Source organism: Eublepharis macularius, chromosome 18, assembly GCF_028583425.1.
Source record: "Eublepharis macularius isolate TG4126 chromosome 18, MPM_Emac_v1.0, whole genome shotgun sequence".
Taxonomy (NCBI): Eukaryota; Metazoa; Chordata; class Lepidosauria; order Squamata; family Eublepharidae; genus Eublepharis; species Eublepharis macularius.
Window position 1 is genome coordinate 33,557,694 of NC_072807.1, and position 22,210 is coordinate 33,579,903.

The window sequence follows — 22,210 nt, forward strand, 5'->3', positions numbered from 1 at the left end:
TGGTCGCTTTAGAGAAGCTAAATGTTATATGCAAATGCATGTAAACAAAGCCAGGACACTTTTTGAAATAATGAGCAGGCCATGGCAAGACCTGTGATGTGGAGTGGAGGAATGCAGTTGTCACCTACGTAATCCTTTCCCCCACCAATGTGTTTCCCCCCCATCACAAGCACACTCCCCAAGCCACTCGCTTTCTCTCCTTCCACCCCAGTTGCTTTTACAAAGGTAAACACGCAGCTGGTACACCATGCTGGGAACAACAGTTGCCTACCCTCCCCTTTGCAAAAGAGAACTTGAAATCAAAAAAGAATGCAATGGAACGCATGGATGAAAATGCATATATTGGTGCAGACAAATGGTGCGTTTCCTCCTAGGCACATCTGCTTTGCTCAGCCAAGCTCCTTCCACTTTTTTGTTTCGCACCCCAGTAAACTAAATTCCACACAACTTTACAGATATGGTGCTGGTCCAACTCGGTCCAGGGTTCTGCTTCAGACATCTGTGCGCTGTCACACCACCTCCCAGGCTCCATGCACGAGTAATGCACAGTTTCCCTCAGCTGGCGAAGTACAGCCCATGGGATTTTTCTGCCACAGTTTTTACAGTTGTTGCACAAACCATGGGATGCTTGCTGCGTGCTTTCTCCTTTTGGATCTGATTATATTCATTTATCACAAGCAAACCAACACACAAACACCATTGCACGTATGTCATGGAGCCTGAATAGACCAGAATACATCATGACATACGAATTGTGCAAAATGACAAACTGGATGGTTCCGTTGCCTACACACCAAGATTCTAAGCCATGCTTAATCCTCGGATGGAGGCAACAAAACATGGTTGGGGTACAGCAACAAACTGCATTTTATTAGATCTCTGAGCTACGTACTAGGAAAGGACGCATGATAGCTTGAGGATTTCCTGGTTCGTTCTCATCATAATGAAGTCTTGTTCATGAACCTGACTACAGCCAGTGGGCCACGTATGAGATTTGTGGAGGAAAGAATAAAGCGTGCACACGCGCACACAGCACTATTCACTCACTTCCATCTTCCTTGACTTCCCTATTTATGGTTCTTTGAACTGCCAGGACCCCCTTCAAAGCTCTGGGTTACGTAGGGGGACTCTTACATGGCACCGATCTGCCCTACCATCAAAGCGTTCAACATGGTCTTGGAGGATTCAATTCGGCCCCTCTCGACTAGCTCCTTTCTCACACTGGGCTCGCTCTGATCAGAAGTCCCAGTCCCAGACTCCTCCAAGCCTTCCCAGACTCCCCCTGTTGCAGGAAGAGGCCGTTTCCAGCACTGCTGCGATTCCACCGTTCCTTGCTAACGGGAGCCACCATGGCTTTTGCCGGTCACCAGGACTGGCAGACGACTAGGAACTGTCGGGCACACAACATCAAGGGTAGAGCTGAACTCCTTCGGATTGAACTGAATGCCAACGGGCGGATTCCACATTGCCTCGGCTGCACATCTCTTTCCAATGGATCTGCCCCATCTCTGGAGCATCGGGGCCTATCAGCACTCGACCCACGGCACAGCTGCGAGTGTAGAGGCGTGCCTGGGAGAGGGGGGAGAAGGAAGGCAACGTCGGCGCAAGTCACCGGCTTGAGACTCCCGGAGACTCATAACCACCCCATGGAAGCACCAAACCTTTTCCACAGGTTTAACAAAAATGGGCATCATCCGAATAAAACCATTACTGTCTGTAAAATGGGTACACCGAATGAAAACCAATGCAGAACCTTCCCCGAAACCCAGAAAGGCCTTGCTGCATTGGCATACGCTTGAAATATAAGGGGAACCGGAAACGTGGTGAGATACAGCTCCATATTTCAGTAGTTCTCAAACTACGGGTCGCACAAGGAAAAGATGAACAATGTGAGCTTGAAGGGGAACGGCGGTCTGGCTTCAGCCTGAGTATTACCACTCCCTCTACTATCAACATTTCAACCAGCTGTCACGGGGAAAAAATCTACCCACTGGAAGACATGACATGCTGATACGTGCAAACGCACATTGGCCTAAAGAGAGCTGGGGAGGTGGTCTTTTCCCTCCTCACCTGCATGACAACGAACTCCAAGGACAGCTCCAGGATGTCTCCCGCAGGAACGCTGAAGAGGAATGGAGCGTTCCACACAGGATTGCAGCTGGCGATAGACCTGGTTTCTTTTGTGTCGATGACCTTTCCTTTGTGGCGTAGGTGGATTACGACGTAGTGGTCTAGAAACAAGAAGAGCAGGAACGCGTAGGCGAAGGCCAAACATCTGGAGCTCAAGACCGAGGAGTTTGTGGCCAAGGTGTGTTGGGGAAAAAACAGCCTGGGGCAAACTCTGCTTTACTTGCAGGGGGTGGGATTGGACATGGGTGGTCCAGGATGCTGAAACACCAGTGGAGGCTGTCGGAGGACAGACTGGAGGATTTCCAGCTTCAATCCCTGACCCCTCTGGTTAAAGGAGGGCCGATTTTAGGAATAACCTTTCTCCACCGGTCAGAAAAGACAGCCTGGACCAACGGTCTGACTAAGCTCTCGATGTTCACCAACAACATTTCTGTTCTACAGACAGCTGGAAAAGGAGGCTGCAGATTTGGTGACATACCCCAAGGCAGCTGCTGAATCTAGGGATCGGCCCGTGCCTTGAGGGTGGGGGCAGGGGCAGGGAGAGGCAGAAGCAGGGCGCAAAGACGGTGTTAATGCTCGTCTGCAGGGACTTCCCAGTTTCTGCAGCCCCTTGCAGCAGAGTCCGACATTGCTGTTTGCATACACTTGGCTGTAAAGGGATGCAGAAACATCACCTCTCATTTGAGCCTGGGAAGGAAACGGCTTCTAAATATGGTCGGATACAAATCATGAGGGTTAGAAACTTGGTCCTCTCCCCACAGTGAAACCCTAGATTGCCAAGGCTCCAAAGGCAGCACCTGAAAGCAATTTAAAATGAACGCAAGTGTGGAATTACAAAGGATGGACGAATACAGCGGTGTGCCTTTCCAGACCATCCTACCTGGTGACCCTGGCAGGCGGGTTAGCCGGCACAGGTTCTCTGCCTTCCGGACCAGCACTTTGATGCGATTGGCCAATGCTTGGTACTGCAGGACGAGGAAGAGCTGCCCCGCAGACTTGCGCTGGAAAAGGGAAGGGCTGCAGCTCATGTCCTGGGAACTGAGACTCTAGAACGAAAAACAGAGGGGAAGGAGATGGTTAGACAAGGACCAGTTTCACACATGGCAGTTCAAATGCTTTCGAGCCCCTCTGTTGGCACACATGTGGAAGTCAGACATGCAATTTTAAGTGTGTTTATATCAGGATTTTGGTTTGCTAGCAACTTCCCTGCATTGTTTTGCATTCCCTAAGAGCAAACACACACCCTCCGGTTATTGCTGCATAGACACATTTCCCCCCTACATACTACTCTTTCTACCATGTACTGAATTGTCTCTGATCATTATGGATCCCGCTGCCTTTTCCAGGCCCCAGGGCATCTCTAGCAGGGCCATTTCCTTCACCTTCCCAGTCATCTCTGGTGAAACTGACCCAACTGGTCAAAAAGCTGGAAGAGGGAGACCAAAGTCCTACTTCCTGGGTGAACTTGGGGCCAGTCACACTCAGCCTAGCCCACTTCACAGGGTTGTTGTGAAAATAAAATGGGGGTGGGGGGATGGGACTAGAATCGAAGAGACCCTACTCTTCCTGGTGGTCTTATTTTGTTGAAAATTTTGCATCCTCTGCTGTTTCCCACAAGGTGACTCACAAACTCCCGGGGTACAAAATAAGATCACATAAATACACATTTTTAAAGCAAACAGGATTAAAGCCCAATGAAATCTCTAACCACCTACACCAAAGCCAGCCTAAAATGTGGTGTCTTGCACCGTGAAACATGCACACAATCTAATCTACCTCCCAGGTTTGTCTGAGAGTAATACGGTGGAGAGGACTGTTACATCTGGTGCTCCTTGGTGAAAACGTGGGGTGCAAATGTGAGACTGGACTGGCACAGAACGAAAACGAGAAACTATCGCACCGTAATAGCCACAACAGCACTATGTTTCTGCCACAAGCAACAGCTCTGCAATAGGTACTTCCTGCCTCACTGCCTGTTTCTCTGCTATCATATTGGCCTGTGTGTTTGCGAGGAACCACCCTCACAGTTCATGGACATAATACCTTTTTAAGTTTGGTTTTGGTGGTCGACAGTTCCTGGGTATAGGCAGAGGAAATGCCTTGTTCCCAAGCAGCTTGCGTGCACGGGAACATCACCTCTCCGATGAAGAAATCCTTGAGATTGTGGAATCCTTTGGCGTACACGGCAAAGCGCAGGGTCAGGCTTCGCAGCTCCTCCAGACTATAGCGGCCAAAGTGGAATTGCTCATGGAACTCGGGGTTCAGACTCTTCTTGTGCAGGGCGGTGCGCTGGGGTTCGGCAAACTTCGGAAGCAGGTATACCTTGACGTAGGAATCCCGGCTGGCCCGGAAGCCCTTGGGGAGGTGGGAGACGCCGATCACTGTCACAATCAGCGTGGCCTCGGGCTCTGAGTAACACAGAGTGAAGTGGAGGTGCGGACGCGGCTTTGTAGTGGCGCTGGACAAGTTCCGTGGCACAGTGTATGACTGCGGGATGTCGACACCAAGGATGGGACTGGAGAGAAGGCGGCTTTCATCCCCTGATACGCTTTCCCCAGAGATGGTACAGCGACGTTCCAGGTTCAGGGTGGGTTTGATTGGTAGGTTCAGCTTCGGCGAAAAGGGGATGCTGGGTAAGGAAGCTCTACCGCGGTGTAGGCTCCTGGGTAGAGTGTCGTGGCTGGCTATTCCCGATGATTCAGCAAGCGCGGGAGACGGGGTATCGAGAATATCTCCTTCTATCTCCGTGTATTGCTGCTGGATTGCCACAGCTGTCACTCGAGAAGGCAGGGCGGGCCCCAGATCCACGAGGGTGCGATCCGATGGCCACGCTTTGCTCGTGTCGCCTTTACGCTTCTTTTGCCAATGCCAGCATATTGCACAGCCAAGGAGAAGGCAGAAACAGAGAACAGCAAGTCCCACACCCAGGAAGACCTGCACGTTTGCTGAACAGAGAAAAGGAGAGTTATGACACGGGGGGTTTGCATCCTGGCCCTGTTACATATTCTTACATAACCCTTTCAAATGAGAGCTGAATGCATAGCTGCAATTTTGGGCCGATGCATAGATGTGCATTGCTCAGTACTTGCTCAGTGAATGTCCTAGCTGTTGATTATATTGTAGCTCACTTGCACTGTATACCTTGGATCTCAGTGAGAAAGGAGGACTATAGATTATTATTAATGATATTAATTATTAATTGATATTATTAATTAATATTAATGATAATTAATAATGCGAATTGTAATAAGAATAGCGGTTTTCACATAAGGACACACACTGCCCAAGCTGAACACATTAATGTCTGAGCCAAGCACAAGATAACCTTGGGACCTCAGTGATTGGCAGATGGAACCAGAAGATTTCTGGTTGTGAGGTGTCACTAAAGCATAAAAGCAGCCACAATGTAAACAAGACCAATTTGGTGGGGCTCCCCCCCTAAAACACACACACACACACACACACGGCGTCTGCTGAAGCCTTTAAAAAAACTTTACTCCTACTCACTCCCTTGCACAAGTTCTTCCTGGCTCAGATCAATTTGGGGCACCCGGTTTCAGCTCGGACTCAAAACCTCTCCGAGGGTTTGCTCTGGAAAATCTCCCCACCACGTTCTACAGACGAACACCTGAAATGGCTCCATATTGTGAATGCTCCTGCGCTTTATGAGGCCACTGGCACCGAACAGTTCGCAGTGTGAAGTTCTGACAAGCACGGAGAGGAGAACGGGAAGGAAAGAGAGAGGAAGCCTAAGACGGGATTCATCTTACAGGAGGCTGTCACTATCTATTTAGTGCAAAATATACAAAGCCACCTTATATCAAAGCAGTCCATTTGGCTCATCTAGGTTGCTAATTTCCAGTCAGGCAGTGGCCATCCAGGAGTCTCTAGCAGAGAGGAATTTTTTCCAACACCACCTGCTCCAGAACCTTTCGGCTGGAGATGCCAAAGACTGAAGCTGGGACGTTGTGCCACCAAGCCAGATTTGGGTCTATCTAAGCTCAGCACGGTCATCTCTAAGCAGTAGCAACCCTCCAGGATTTCAAGCAGAGAAAGGTCTTTCCCATCACCTGTTCCCCTAAGACCCTTCAGTGGGAAATGCCGGGGACTGAACCAGGATGCTTCTCCACAGGAACCCTTGGCTACAAACTCCCAGTAGGCTTGCACCGTATGTACATGCTGCAATTTATTTATTTATATAGATACTGGATTTATATCCCGCCCTCCTTGCAAGCAGGCTCATATTAACAATAATTACAACCATATATAAATACCATAAAATACTATAAAATATATAAAACAGTATCCAGTAAAACAGTATAACAAGTCCAACGAAGACCTCCGAGATTTGGCAAGATGGCAACTTCGGTACATATCAATAGGCTTTGGTGGCGGAGCAAACCAGGCAAGGGACCAGCAGGATAGCCCGCCAGCTCCTCAACCATTCTCATAGGCCTGGCGGAACATCTCCATTTTGCAGGCTCGGCGGAACTGTGGTAAGTCCCGCAGGGCCTAGATCTCAGCTGGGAGAGCGTTCCGCCAGAGCCGAGAAGGCTCTGGCCCTGGTTGAGGCCAAGTGAACATCTTTGGGGCCAGGGGCCAGCTGCGAATGTTGGTCTGCAGAGCATAATGCCCTCTGGGGAATTGTACAGGGAAAGACAGTCCCGTAGATATGCAGGTCTCAGTCCACTAAAGGCCTTCATGCATATGTTCAAATCTCTTTCCTATCTCTTTCCGTTCAATCGAGTAAGCTTCCAAAGTACCACCCCTACGATCTTCAAGATGGACTAGGCAGAACTAAGGCCAGCCCACAGGGGTGGGAGGCTGCCAGAGGCATAGGGTATCGCCTCATTTTGAATTCCATATTGTACAAAGCATACCGAAAAAGCATGTCTGGAACGATTACATCAGTTCGACCCATTTGCTCAAAAGCTAAAATAAACCCCAGCCTCACCTCAAAACAGATAAGGCTCATGGAAAAAAACACTCCTCTTATCACACCTGCAGCTCTGCTGACGCAAAGCCCTCTAAAGCAATTGCCAGCGCTCTTTAGAAAGAGTGCTTTAATCCCCCAGTCAGGTGGCAGACTGGGCCCGGAGCAGACCAGGAACTGCAAATTAAATTTTCCTTGAAATGATGTACCAGGCAGATCTCCACTCCTGCCTTACTTAATGGCACAAGGATAGCCTGGGTGGGGTCACACGGGGTGAGCAGATGAAGCTGCCTTAGACTGAGTTAGACCACTGGTCTATCAAGGTCGGTCTAGTCTCCTTTTGGTGGCAGCATTTCTTGGGCAGAGTTCTTCCACTTCACCTGTTCCCTGAGCCCTATTAACTGGAGGTGCCAGGAATTTAACCTGGGATCTCCTGAACATCAAGTAGATGGTCTTGTCATTTGAGCCACGGCCCCTTCTCGAAAACCAATTCATCTCACTTAAGTGAGGACTTGATGAGCCAACTGGCTAAGCCAGTTTGGCTAAGCCAAATCAACCGAGCTGAGAAGAAGCCACACGATAGTATCTGGAAGGTTTGGCCCCTTGCCCCGCTTTGACCGCAGAGAACAAGAATACAAGAAGGAAGAGGTGGGGATACTAACCTCCCTGATGCTTATCTAGCATGATCTTGACCAGCAGCCACATCGAAAGGATAATGGCCAGCCCTTCTATCACCCCCTTGCAGAAGGAGAATAGAATGGACTGGGAAAGGATTAGAGATAGGGAATTGCAGTCCTCCAGCGCCAGCCCAAAGAAGCAGGTGTTCTGTTGGCCTCCACAAGCTGATCGACCAAGCTGGATCACCCAGCAGTAGAGATGGGCACGAATTGGGGGAAAAAACCTGTGCGGTTCGTGGTTCGTCGCATCTCACGAACCACGAACTTTCACAAACCTGCCCCAGTTCATGAACAGGTTCGTTTGGTTCATGAAAACGTCACATCCAGGTCAGCAAATTGTCACTTCCGGGCCAGCAGAAGGTCTGCAGGAAGTCCATCCCCTGTTGCCTAGGAAACTGATTGATTGGTGCTAGGCTGTCTGCAGTGACGAACCAAAAAACGAATCAAACGAACCAGCCTAATGTTTGTGGCGGTTCATCAGAAATGGGCTCTGACGAACCACCAGTTCATGAACCACAAACTGCCCCGGATTGTCACGAACTTTGGTTTGTATTTCGGTTCATGCCCATCTCTGCCCAGCAGCAACAGGTTTTCATATGAAGGTAGTTGATTTCAGGATGGCAGAAGAGAGAAACATGAGATCAGCCACACAGAAGTAGGCACAGCAGCTGAACCCAGGCGGTGCGCTTCCCTAGAGATGCTCTCCTCTAAAGCAAAGTCCTCGAGAAAGGAAGAGGAATGGCTCATGAGCTGCTACAAATTTGGCAACCCCACTGCCTCCATGCCAGGGTGCATGCCAACGCAGCTGCTTTAAATAATTCAGGGATCTGCGGGTAGGAGGAAAAGCCTCCCCATTCATTGTCACGAACTGGCAGAGTTTCCAGCCCATTTGAGACAGCTGAAACTCTCCCCCCACCCAGTCTGGATTATCATTCCACATCAGCAGTGACAAGACCAGTCGTGCAGAATTCACCTGCCTCTGAGAACATGCTATTATTGGAAAGGCTGTAGCTTCTGAAAGGGTGGGCACCTTTGTTACGCAAAGTGTAACAAAATGACCCGGGGCAGGAGGTGGGCACCCGCTTTGACAGAGCTGACATAAAGTACGATGCTGGCAAGGAAGCATGAAGATGAGCCCACGCAGACGGCCAGGACAGGGGTCTATACGACACACGATGCTGTGGGTGTTTAAAGCAAAGCTGCCTTGGCTCGATACACAACTCAAACCGCAACATTCCAACAACATCATGGAAATGTAGCACCTGGCCACTGAATTCAGCCTCACACAACTCTCAGCGTTCACTTTCAGAAAGCAAGTTTCCGGGTTTTGAGGATGTGATAGAAATAGGCATTGAAGCAGACGGGGCCAGCACAGCCAAGCTCATATTGGCTAGTGACTGTTCCATGTAGAACAGTTGGCCAGAGGCGCTCCCTACCCTTTGTGCCAGTCAGTAGTTTTGCCACTGCAATTTGCACCAGTTACAGAGCCCAAACATATCTCAGCTAAATCTACAACAACCCTAATGATGCCAACACGTGCCGGTTCCTGACAGTCAGTGAAGAGGGGCCCGGCTGGTTTCTCCCCTCAAATCACCCAAGGAACTGCTTAAGGTGGCCTAAGAAGGGGGATGCTGAGCTCCGAATTCCCACAACAGGAAAGAATCTCACAAGAGTTCAGGAAGCTCTACTGGGCACGTTTAACTTGCTGCTCAGTACTGAAGGAAGGTTGTGGCAGTTTGTTCATATACACCCTTTTCTCTCCAATGGGGACGCAAACTGGCTTACAATGTTCTCTGCATTTTATTTATTTGTTTAACAAAATGTATTTCCCTCCTTTCTGCCCTCACAAAGGCCACCAAGACAGCTAACAAATTAAAACATACATGATTTTTAAAAATCACATTTTAAGACCATGAAATCCAACCCAAACAACCGCCCTTTGAGATCGGTTAGGCTGAGTGAGTGTGACTGACCCAAGATCACTCTGCAAGGTGGAATGGGATTCGAACCTGGATCTCTCAGATCCTAGTTTGATACTCTGACTGCTCCATCATGGGGGGGGGGAGGCATATTTGAGTGCATGCAGGGAGTTATTCTCAGGCAACCAGGAGTGTATCAGGCTTGGCTGCAGCTGCCCCCCTGGCCCGGCTTCCCAAGGACAGACGAGGTGCCTGGCACAACGATGGAGGAACAGTCTCTCTCTTCTGCATTAGACAGAGCCAGCATAACTGACAGGGACCAGGAGAGAAAGAAAGTGCCCGTCTCCAGGTCACCCCGTGTTCGGGATTTAAAGCCATGTCACCACAGCCTGCCGTTTGAACTGTAACGCTCCATTATCTGTCTCCATCAGAAGTTATATTTTCTGTTGTGGAGTCCTGAGAAAATTGTGTTGGTTTCTTTCCAAGCTTTCTGTATACCCTCTTGCTTGTGTACGTTATTGTGTTTTGTAATTCTGAGCTTTGCCACTGCTCAGGGCCAAGATGAATCAGTTTGGACTGGACTTAGTAAACTTCCTTCTGCCCCTTAGGGGCAAAGCTCTGTAACAGTTACGTGAGAGGCAGAAAGTCTACAAATAACACTGTACTTAGTCCTGATCTTTAAATGCTTCATTTTTTTAAAAAAAAAGTTCCCCACTTAATTCATCACAGACAAGGCACCAAATTCCATCCGAATGAGAGTTCAAAACCATTTCTCCAGTTCATTCCCAAAGGCTTGATGAAATAAAAACATTTTCAAAAAGAGAAAGATACTAGACATGAGCCTCTTTGAGAAGTGTCTCCCAGAACTCTGGAGCCATACCCAAAAAGGCCCTGCTCCTGGCAAAGGCCCTTTTTGGTTCTTCGGGGAATGACTCCTCGAGGACAGCCTTGTCAGTTGATCTTTGAAGGCCATGGAAGGTCAATCATTGAGAGAGGAAGTATTTCCGAGGATAACAGTGTGGTGTAGTGGTTAGACTTGGACTGGAGAAACTGAGTTCAAATTCCCACTTGCTGGGGGACCTTTGGCCAGTCACTCCACCTCCCACAAGAGGGGAGAACCTCCATGCGCAGTCCTCCTGAATCAGCTTGTAGCCGAGGGGGGCATTGGGCGGCTTGGCCCTCTCGGGCTTGTTTTAGGCCCCCAAATTTTCAGTTTTCCTTTTTCAAAGATAAATATAACCCCTTCGCTTAGGAAGATAGCAAGGAAAAAGATCACAGACTCACAGCCCGAGGCGTACCTTAGCTCCCCTGCAGCTGTTGAAATCTCAAACCTGTTGGATGTCAGAAAGCGGCACAAACATAGACTGAACTCCTTGTTCTATTCTCCCCCTTCACAAACAGAGTGGGGGTTATCTAAGGTAAATGCTTCTCATTCAGCCAAAGACAAAGCCCCCACCCTGGCTTGGGAGCTGCAAGGGAGAGAAAACAGCCTCCTGGTCTTTTTATCAGACCTTTTCCATTTACCGGTTGGGACCAAACCGTGTTGATTTGCATGCAAGACTCGTGACCATAAATTTCCAGGGAGAGGGGGGAAAAAATAGATCATTCTCCACCCAATCTACCTCACAGGGTTGTAAGGATAAAATGGAGGATGAGAGAACTATATCTGCCATCCTTGAAGGATGAAAACGTGCTAGGATAGATAGAAATGTCACTTCAGACCTCCCCAGTTAGCAATCTTCTGCATGGACAGATTGACAGATAGGTCACGGAGTCCCCAGTTGGAATCCTGCTTCAGCCACAAACTCACAAAACGTGAACACCCGCCCTCTGCATCATTGGCCAACTCTACAAGGTGATTGTTAGGGCACAAAAGAGACATGAAGCACTTCTCTGAACCCCGGAAAGCTCTTTCAAAATGCCAAGTGTTCTCATACAGGCAGGAAAATTCTGACACATCCTAACAGCTGCCAAAGGAAAATTTGAGGACTTATCTGCAAACACCCCCAATTTGGCAAGGCCAATATATTTCCCCTCCAGGAGCTGAAAAGCAGCAAAGTATCCTTCGTCTATATCACCATTTCTGTCTAAGCAAAAGGCATATTAACAAAGAATGTTCTTGATCGGGCCAGAGAAAACAAGCGCAACCTGGCTGGTGAGAAAATGTTCACTTTGCAGCAGTCGCAACCCGCATGTATGTGTGTACATCTGTTTGTAAGAAAGAGCCAACATGCAGTCACCTTATGAATGAAACCAGGGGCCCGTCTCTGGATAAATGTGATGAGTGGCATGTGCATTGAACGTAACTTGAAAACGATTCAATGCAAGTATAAAGAAAAACCAAACGTACTCTGTGAACGGATTGTATGCGCATTTGTTGTTACGTGTGAACCAGTCTTGGATCTCTTGGTGGACAGCCGTAAGAACTTCAAGAAGCAAGGTACCAACTCTGCCCTGTTCTTCCCAAGGCCTTCATCGTAGCTCCCACCCTCCACTTTCTTGGACTCACGGTGCCTCCCCCTCCCCCACCGTGTAACTCTGCACCTTTCTGCAAGGTCCCCCTCCCTTGGCTCCGAACAAAGCTCTTCACTGTGTGCCCGAAGCAGAATTCTCCTCTCCTAAGCAGGCAAACAAAAGAGGCTCAGAGGTGAATGCCTGTTGTACCTCCATAATCAATCCAGCAGACCCGGCGCATTAGGCCACGGCGGACAGACGGTGCTCAGAAAAGCATTCATTCATGGCCAGAAAGACATCAACCCTACCTAAGAGTTACACAGAATATTATTAAACATTCAAGGGCTGAAAATGAAGCTACGGCTGCTAGGTATTGATGGCTGAAGGAGGATCAGTCAAGCAAAGGAAGGTGAAATGGCACCTCCATGTACGGAGGCAGTCTATCTCTGAATACCACCTGCTGGAAAAAACCATAGGGGGAAGACTTTGGCATCTGTGCCCAGCTTGTAGGCTTTCTGGGGGGTGGGTATGAGGTTGGCATCGTGCTAGGATGCTGGCCAAGACGGGTGCATTGGCCTGATCCTAACAGGCTCTTCTGATGTTTCATCAACTTAGTAACGTGATTTCAAATGCTGCAATCAGCTAAAAAGGAACCCCTGGCTAATCAGGCCCTAGGTTTTAAAAAATTCTTTTCAATACAAGCACTTACAAACATTATACAAGGTGCAATCTTAGGCGAGGTAATTTTAGCTACACAACAGAGAAGAGAGACTGCCTTCAATGCACTATTGTCTACATACAAAGGGTGGCATAAAAATGTATAGCTAGATTTGACCCCAAGAATGTTCTGGGGGGGGGTCCACTGACCCGCCTCCCAAGAGTATGTTTGCAAAGAATGCAGGGGAGGGCAGGAAAGGTGGCTTAAGCAAGTGCTACTCTGTTTGCGCTAGATATCCTTTTCTCATGCGATCCAGCTTGCGCATTCCATTTTGCACCTGCAGTTTGAAAACTTCTAATAAGTGCATCAGGCTTTTGAGTCCAGCGGCACCTTAGAGACCAACAAAATTTTCAGGGTATAAACTTCTGAGAGTCACATCTCCCTTCTTAGGGACTCAAATCCTGCTGTTCTACAGTAGACCAACGCGGCTGTCCACCTAAAACTATAATAGTCCACAGGTGAAAAACACTTCTTAGTGGTCACTGCATAACTTTTTGAGCAACCTGTGTCATTGGTAAAGAAAGCATCGCGTGAAGGAATACTTACTTAATTTCTTCACCTTGAAAGAATCAGCTACAAGGCACACCAGCGGAAGCACCCACTAAAAAGGGGGCCAATAATCCCCCCTCTCCATGTATGCCCTCTTACCCCTTGGGTCCTACAACTGCCTGCACCCTCTTGGACGTTCATTAACACTCCAGCCAAGGAAATGTGCCCAAACCGCCCCTTTGCCACTTCTCCCATCTTACCTGCCTCCCCGCTTTTGCTTCTGGGGTGCGATGCCAGGGCAGGTGAACCCTGAACTGATCCTGATAGAGCTGGCATGAGGAAAGTCTAGGAGAAGACTCCTGTAGAGAGGCAGGAAGGAAGAAAAAGTAAGAAACTCGGGCCCACTCGGAGAAGCAAGTTTCAGGTGGGTAGCTTGGTTGGTCTGTAGTCGGAGCAGGCGAGGATCGCAGGTGGAACTTGAAGGATGTGCGAGCCCTCACCTGTCTGATAAAGAGAGGCCAGGAACCACTTCAGGCTGGTCGGGCTGAGCAAACAGGTGGAGGAATTCCAGTGTTTACTCCCGGTCGGTCGGAGCCCAGGAAAGGACGGCTTCCCAACCCCAAGGGGCAGGTGGAGGGACACACCAGCACAGGCAGCAAAGAAGCTCTTTTCGCTCAAGTGTTTTGTTGCCAGGGAACCAACTATGAGGAGTGATGGTGGGAGGGGAGATGGGATGGCAGCCGGAGGCCCATTCAGGGCACCTGAGACCAGGAATGCAGGGAGAGCGCTCCTGAAAAGGAGGTCTTGGAGGGCCAGGTGTTCTACGTATCGATTGGCTTTTTTAGGCACTGGCAGACATAGGTAAAGAACAGAGGCTAGGAAGGGGTGTGTGCATTTGTGGGGTAGATTTGGCTTCCCTTTCCTCTGTAGCAAATACGGATCACCATACCTATTTAGTCCTTCACCCTATAGTTCCAGCAGGAAATCTACCTTTAAGTTTGGGAAGTGCTGCTTCTAAGATTATACGCTTAACCATACAAATGCCTCGTGTTTTTTTTTTTAAGAATCAATTGTTTTTTAAGCTGAGAAAAACACTCTGGGGAGAAGGTGCTTCATGACGTCACAGGGTATGAGCTTCCGAGAGTCAAAGCTTTCTTCTTTGGTTACTTCAGGGAGCTTTGGCACGTGAACGTTCAGACCCTGGAAAATCTCAACGGTCTTTAAGGTGCGACTGGCCTCAGATCTTGCTCTTCAACTGCAGACGAACACAGTTACCCACCCGTGCACTGAGCACTGCTCTGCACACTGCACAGCACAGCCCCTCTTGCTTTATTCTGGCAGCACTCAGGACATTGAAAAAGGGCAGCTCTCCCAAAGAGAAAATGTACTGGCCACGGAGAGTTCTTCTGATAACATTGGAGTTAGCCGTGTTAGTCTGTAGTTGCAAAATAGTAGAGTCCAGTTACACCTTTAAGACCAACCAACTTTATGGTAGCATAAGCTTTCGAGAGCCACAGCTCTCTTCATCAGATACTGGATGCTTGAAAGAGCATCTGTCAGAGGAAAGCATCTCTGGTAGCAGAATGGATGTGCTGAGCTCAACCCAGTTGTGCTGTTTGCCTGTTTCAGTTTCCAGACTTCACCTGCTTCTCTTTAGATAGCAACGTTTACTTCAAACGGCGGGTTCAAGTAAGCTCGTCTCGGCTCCTCCCACCAGCTCCACACCCAGCTCTATATGCAGCCAGTGTGGTGGTGTAGTTGGAGTGTGAGGCTAGGATCTGGGAGAGCCAGGTTCGAATTCTGACTCTCCGCAATAGAAGCTTCCTGGGTGACTTTGGGCCAGTCACACACTCACACAAGCCTACCCCACAGGGTTGTTTGTGTGAGGATAAAATGGAGGAGAGAACAACATAAGCAACTTTGAGTCTCCGCTGGAAAGAAAGATGAGATATAAATGAATTAAATAAGATTGTGGTAAACAGGCCTTGCTAGCTATTTCTTGAAGGAGCTGTTGCTGACCATTGAGCTGGGGTGGGGGCAGACTCCCCCCTCCAAGTCCACCAGTATATTTGGACAGGACCAGTGTACATGTCAACGGAGCTTTCACCCCACAGTGGCCCCCAGATTCTCCCCAAAGGGTACAGGAGCAGCACAAATTAGGCAATTCGCATGCACAGAAAGTACAAAAGTATCTGGCATATGGAAGGGGGTGGTGTATCATGCATTTGAAGGTGTACTAATTTTAGCACACAAGTGCTGAATCCAAGAAAGGGGGGCAGTGGCGTGCCTGGATGAAAGTTCTGTGTGGCAGGAAAGTCAGAAAAGGACCTCAAGACGTTTCAATCAAAGGACATGGAGGGAAAGTCAAAACATCACCAGAGCATCTCGCCCCCCCCCATCAGTGCTTCCCTCTGGTGTTCAGCTGTAAGAACTGCAAGCCAATTGGGAATCAAGAGGATGTTGCTAGCACTATTATAATTATGAAGATGCATTGTATTTAATTTTATTTCATTATTTCCTGCTTTTTTCTCCCTAATGGGCACCCAAAGCCACTTACGTCATTCTCCTCCATTTTATCCTCACAACCACCCAGTGACGTAGTTTGGGTTAAACGTTTGTGATCGGCTCAAGGACACCCTGCGGGCTTCCATGGCAGAGTGGGGATTCGAACCTGTGTCCCCTAGATCCTAGTCCAACACTGTAACCGTTACACCCTGCTGCTCATTATCAACCCTAACTGGCCTATTAATTTAATGTTCATTTCACTGTTGAGAAGTAGGGCTATGGTCAACCCAGCTAGCTAAAGTTACTGACTTATTGACTGATAGCCAGTGTTGCGGTTCCAGATGGGCTGAACCGGAACTAAGAGCTGGGTTCAAATCAGCCATGAAGGTTATTGGGTGACTGGGGGCCAGTCACATTTGCTCTTTCAGCCCCACCTACCTCACAGGGTTGCTGTGAGGATATAAGAGAAGAGAGAACTATGTACATCCCGCTGTGTTCCTCAGAAGAATGGATAAAAAGTACATGATTTTGTTTCTATGTAGACAGAGTATCTGAAAAATAGGACGTCTCCCAACTAATCGGTTCCAGATTTTTTCCCTTCAGCAATTGTCTACTTTTGGAGGCCTTTAAATTTCCTGAAGGAGGCAGCCTCAGAAGTATGAGGAAATTCCTTATCAACCCAGAAAGACAACCAAGTGGTCTCAACAAGCCGTTTCTGTCTCATGAGGAACTCCCTTCTTTTCCGTAATACTTGTGCAAGCAGACATGACTATTGCTATTTGGGGGTTGTTTACGCCACACCCCAAAATCATATATAACAAAGTGGACATTTTAGGAAATCTAGGAATTCCTCCTTCCCAATCTGCATAACTGTAATTGCATAATCGTAGGCAAGACTGGGCCAATACTGTGACTTCTTTATCTGTATGAGGGAAATTGTGGGCACATGCTCACGGATCTATACTGTTCCAGACTAACCATGTTAGTCTATTGCACCAAACCAGAAGACCAGTGGCTCCTTAAAGAGCAACTACAGTCATTCCAGCAAGAGTTCTCATGTCATCTGAGGAAATTCTGTATAAATTCTGTATACTCTGTAAATTAAAACTGTTTTAATTTGTACTGTGCTTGTTCTGCCTTATCTCCTTACTGATATAAACAGCCCTCTTTATCTTTGATTTCCCTTGGCCATTGTAAGAAAGAGAGTGAGAATTCTGTCTTAGAGGGAAGTGTTGGATTAGGATTCTGTAAGACCCGAGTTCAAATCCTCACTCGGTCATGAAACTATCTGGCTGAACTTGGGCTAGTAATCATCTCTCAGCTGACCCCACCTGACCAGCCTGTTATACAAAACTGAAGGGGGTGTATAAACCTTGAGGTTGCCAAAGAAAGGATTTAAATCAGGGCTGTCACTCGGTTCAAGCAATCTTGTTTCATTTTATATGTTTCAACTGATCTCCTTAAATCTTTGTATCAATAGTTTTTAAAAATGGGTTTACTATCAGATAATGCATGTTTCCCCAAGCACGTAAAAAGTGGCATTCCCTTTCTCACATAGGAGAAAGCACTTCGTCTCCAAGCATCGATATATCTCCTATGATTTGTTGGCAAGTTGTAATGAGATCGTTTTTATATTCATCTGTAAACCGTTTTGAATATTTAATATAAAAGTCCATCTCTCTCTCTCTCTCTCTCTAAATATATTTAAATTGTAAGTACTTTTTTAGCAACTCGATTTTTTAAACTGATCAAACCAGTTAATCTGCCATACGATGCAGGCCTTTTACAAATGAAACGTTTCTGAAACATACCATGTTTTCATGCACACAGTGTGCCCCGCACCCCGATCTAATTTGGTCAAGCCCTGAAAATCCCACTATATGGTAAGTTAAGAGGAGGGAAGAATTAACACAAGGCCTCTACAATCTATAAAAACTGTAAAATTTATGATCTCCCACCACCTTAGATACAGCACTGGTACTTTTCTCTTTTATAAGGATACTTACCATTCCAGAGCAAGTGAAGTCTTCTAGATATCCCGTGAAATTGGATGCAAACGAAAATTTGGAGGCCCGTTTCCATCCAACCGGACTGGTTCAACGGCAGGAAGGGCCACTCCCTCTAGGGTCTGCTATGTAAACCTCACAAACAACTGGGTATTAAGAGCTCTTCTAAGAAGCAAACCTGGGCGGTCGCTAAAAGGATTTGGGAACTGGTTCTTCCAAACACACACACACACACGGTGTCAAGCCTTCCCTTAGCCCCAAGTCAGCAGTAGGCTTAACGGAGAGGAAAGCTTTGGCTCCTGCAAAATAAATTCTCCATCTTGAGCCCTGCTTGGACTGCATCACAGATGCGCATTTGTTTCCGAATGAGTGGAAACTCTGCCACACGCCCCCGAGCCAGAATAGCTCTGTACGTTTCATTCATTTAGATAACAAAATTGAATGAGTGGAAAAGAGCAAGAGTCCAGTAGCACCTATAAAACTAACAACATTTGTGGTAGGGATGAGCTTTTGTGAGTCACAGCTCACTTCTTCAGATACAGCTCGAATGTGAGTCCATCTGTCTTTATATCTTGGAGAGTGGAGTGATTATAGAAGCTAAATGACAATAGCAGGCATGATTGGATAGGGTGGGGTATGCAGAGGCATAGTGGGTGTGGAGAAATCAGCACTGGCAATGAGTCAGGAAGCCTAGATCTTGATTCAGTCCAGGTGGATGCATTGTCCTGAGCTTTGTTATCAGTTGCAAAAAACCGAATGAGAAAATCGAAGTACTCATCAATCTTTCTAGACTGAGGATCCCCTTCAAACCCTCTGGGAGCTGCATGGGGGACCCAAGTGTGTCTCACGAAACTTGCAGGACAGGAAGAAGAGGAGCCAAAGTTATGACCTCAGCAGTGGAGAGGGGGATCCCCACACAGCAAGAATTTCAGTGAATTGACTGGTGGGGCGTAGCCAGATTGGGCTAGGAAAAGAGAGAGTAAAGGACTAGGATTTGGGAGACCCGAGTTCGAACCCCTGCTCTGCCAGGGAAGCTCACTGGGTGACCTTGGGCCAGTCACATCCACTTAGCCTAACCTACTTCACAGGGTTGTTGCGAGGATAAAAAAGAACTACGTACGCTGCCTTGGGTCACTCCTACAGAGAAAGGCATGGTACAGAAAGAAAAAGGGCAGGTTTTCGACGGGAGAAGGGCTTCTGAATCCGTCTGTGCTAAAACAGAACCTGCCCCACTGCTGAGTGACTGCATCTCTGCGTCCGGCTGCTCCCGTCTGCACGCATGCCAGGAGAGTCAGTAGGTGGGGCGCCCTTTGCTTTCTACGCATGCGCACTCGCTGCAGGTGCCTCCAAAAGGCTCTATAAGGACTTGCAACCCGGCGCATTGGGATCCGCGATGCACTGGAGGGTCCCCCGACTCACGTGCTGAAGACGACTGGTTCAAAAATTCAAGGCAGACAAAAGGAGAGCGAGCAAACCTCTCTGCGAGGAAGCACAGGAAAGAAACCCACCCACCCCAAAAATGCAGGCCAAGAACACATGCGCAGCCGTCATATGAAGAGGTAGAAGTTTATTGGAATATAAACATTCAGATAACATGTAAGATAGAAAAAAAATCCCAACAACAACATATACAGACACTTGCTGGAAGGAGACATCTGAGGTATTTATTCACCATCTAGGCTATCACATTTTATTTTATTTCCTTTAAATAGTTAACGATAAACTAGTCACAAGGCTGCTGCTGATCTGGGAAGCAGCTTCTCCTTGGAACCTGCCCGGAAGCAGCTGAGAAAAGGGCCCTGGGTACCCAACCCCGTTCGCTTGGGAGGGCCCTGAGCGTGCGCTGCAGAGGGAAAGCTGCCTCCCACCCCTCCAGGATGAGGGAACCATTCCCTTAAGACTTCTGGGACAGCCAGAAAGCGTCGGGGCCCATTTGCTGGACTCAAAGCAGAAGCTCTTTCAGCCGGCACAGACTTGAATGTATGCAGAAAGTCCCAGTTTCAGTCCTTGGGACCACTGGCTAAAGAAGGCCTTGGGATGAATGGACTGGATAAAAATCGCAGCCCGATACCTTCGAGAGCAGCTGAGGGTCAAATACTGGGCAAAGAGGGACCCAAACGGTGCAACGTGGTCAGAAGACAGCTTCAAGTTAAGTTCAGCGCCCTCTGAGCAGGTTTGGGTCTGGACACCCGTGCTTGCCTTGGGCCGAAAACCACGGGGTTGGTTTTTATGCCGCTCCTGCAGGCTGGGACCTTGGTCTGGTGCTTGAATAGGAGCAGGGAGGGGTGGGGAGACCCACCAAAGGAAACCCAGCATCAAGAAGCAGCAGCCCTTTCTCTCCTATCAAAAGCCCTGAGTGCCATACAATCTTTAAGGTCAATGGCTGGGATAGAGAGGGCAAAGCTCCGCCCACCCCCAACCACCAGGCCGCCTTTCTGCCACTGGTTCCAAGCATGATCCTGCCCCCTCCCCAAAGTCTGGTCACAGCAGCAAAGACAGCTTTTCAAAACAAAATCGCAGTCAAAATTACCAGCATCAAAACCAGGATAGAGAACGGGCTTGTGATTTTCACAGTTTAAACAGCTGACCCAGAAAAAGGGCCCGGAGCGTCGCTGCAGCTTATTTAAAATGAGGTATATATGGTTATAAATCCCAGAACAATCTACTCTTTCCCTGAACTGGATTCGGACAATCTTTGTCATCCCTGCCTGGTGCTAGTCTAGCCACAAAGCGCAGAGGCATGAAAACTCTTGTGGTGCGGAAACGTTAAAATTTTTTTTTAAAATGCTGTGATCCCAAGCAGATTTCTGTGCAAGAAAACGCAACGTTAGAAACAAAACGGGGCCAAGGTTAGATGCAAAAGCCGCAGACACTGGTTTAAACCCTGGCTCAGACCCAAATCTGGTATAAAGCAGGGGTGGCAGCGGCTTGATTTTTTAGCACAAAGGGAGTGCACACTGGTGAAAGTATCGAACACTCCCCCCGCCTGGTGCGTCTGTTAAGTCGAGCCAGGATACCAAAGGAAGCTGGGGGGGGGGGAGCACTTGTGGGAAGCAAGAGGCAGGGGTGAGTGGGGGTTCAGGCCCCCTACCACCAGCACCTATGCACACAAATCTCTGCCCCCCCCCCACTTTAAGTACAGTTGGGATGTACTCGGAAGTAAATAAGTTTGCCCCAATATTCACGCTTGACCAACACAAGCTGCAACTCACAGTCCTCCTCTTTGACCTCAGAACTTGCAAAGAAAATTCATTCATTCAGGAAAAGCACACCCTTACCCCCAAATAAAACTTCTCCCTGGACAATGGCATAAAGTCCTGCATTAGGAAAGAAGGGGGAAATTACAAATTCGGAAACTGGGACCAGTCAAAATAACTAGAAATGAAGTTAGGTATGCAAAAGTTTAAGTTGTTTTTGGTAATTCATTTCATTGACTCTGGCTGTAGAATTTTTGCTTTTAAAAAAAGTTGGTTCCATTTTGATTAGCCACTAAGGAAGGGAAACTGGGGCTGCCAAACATCGGGGCACTGAGTCTAGAGAGGAGGGGAAGTTTGATCCAAAAACTGCACTGCGTGTTTTCGGGTTTTTCCTATTGTAAAGAGAACTAGAAACCTGGTTTTTTAAAAAATAGCAGAAGCTATCGGGATTCCGTGTGAACTGCTGCTATAAGTAACATTCACCAACGGGGATGCCACAGCCTCTTGCTAAATCTCAATACAAGTAAGACAAATGCAAGGGTGCGCGGGAAGGGAAACTAAACAAGGTATAGATGGCAAACCGTCTCAGATAAATAAGGGGGCCCACCACGGGATTATGCAGCTGATTCTGTGTGCTGGAAAAAAGCCAAAGTCCACAGTAGACAGCCCTAAGCATCCACCTGCCGAATTTCACTGCCCCCCCAACCAAAAATAGCTAACTGTACAGAAAGCAGCTGTTTCAGTAGATGAAAACCCCGTGGCCTGCTATTGATTCCAATGTGCCACGTTGCAGCTAACCACTGATGCACCAAAACTGAAGGCAGCCCTTAGATTTCTGCATCCAGCTTCGGTTCTCCAGCCTGGCTTCTCCTCCGTTTTCTACCCTTTCCCCCAAGAAACAGACTGCTGTGTTCTTGAGGAGGAACGGACCAAGCAGAAGTCTTGGCAGAGGGGTCCACACCAACGGCTTACAGAAGGACAGCTCTCCTCTCCAAACCTGGCGGGGAGGCGCCTGGGAGCTACTTTGCAGCGCGATCCCTTTTTTCACGGTGACTTCAGCGCACTGACACCCAGTAAAGTTTGTCCTCACCTCCCAGCCAAAGAGGAGCGGCCCGCTGAACCTCAAGCAGCCTGCCTGCTCAGAGAAGAGCTAGCTGTGGCCATGCTGATATGGGGATGACC

General features: G+C 48.2%; 1 protein-coding gene across 1 annotated transcript; it reads right to left on the minus strand.

Annotated features, from left to right (window-relative positions):
• Positions 1-956: 956 nt before the first annotated feature.
• LOC129345706 (synaptotagmin-11-like) lies at positions 957-13,728 on the minus strand. Its single transcript, XM_055002932.1, has 5 exons — positions 13,581-13,728; positions 4,174-5,075; positions 3,011-3,176; positions 2,071-2,231; positions 957-1,569 (listed from the first exon to the last, which is right to left on the minus strand). The coding sequence occupies exons 1-5, from the start codon at positions 13,654-13,656 to the stop codon at positions 1,408-1,410; spliced, it is 1,467 nt and encodes a 488-aa protein (XP_054858907.1). The 5' UTR covers positions 13,657-13,728; the 3' UTR covers positions 957-1,407.
• Between the last annotated feature and the right edge of the window lie 8,482 nt (positions 13,729-22,210).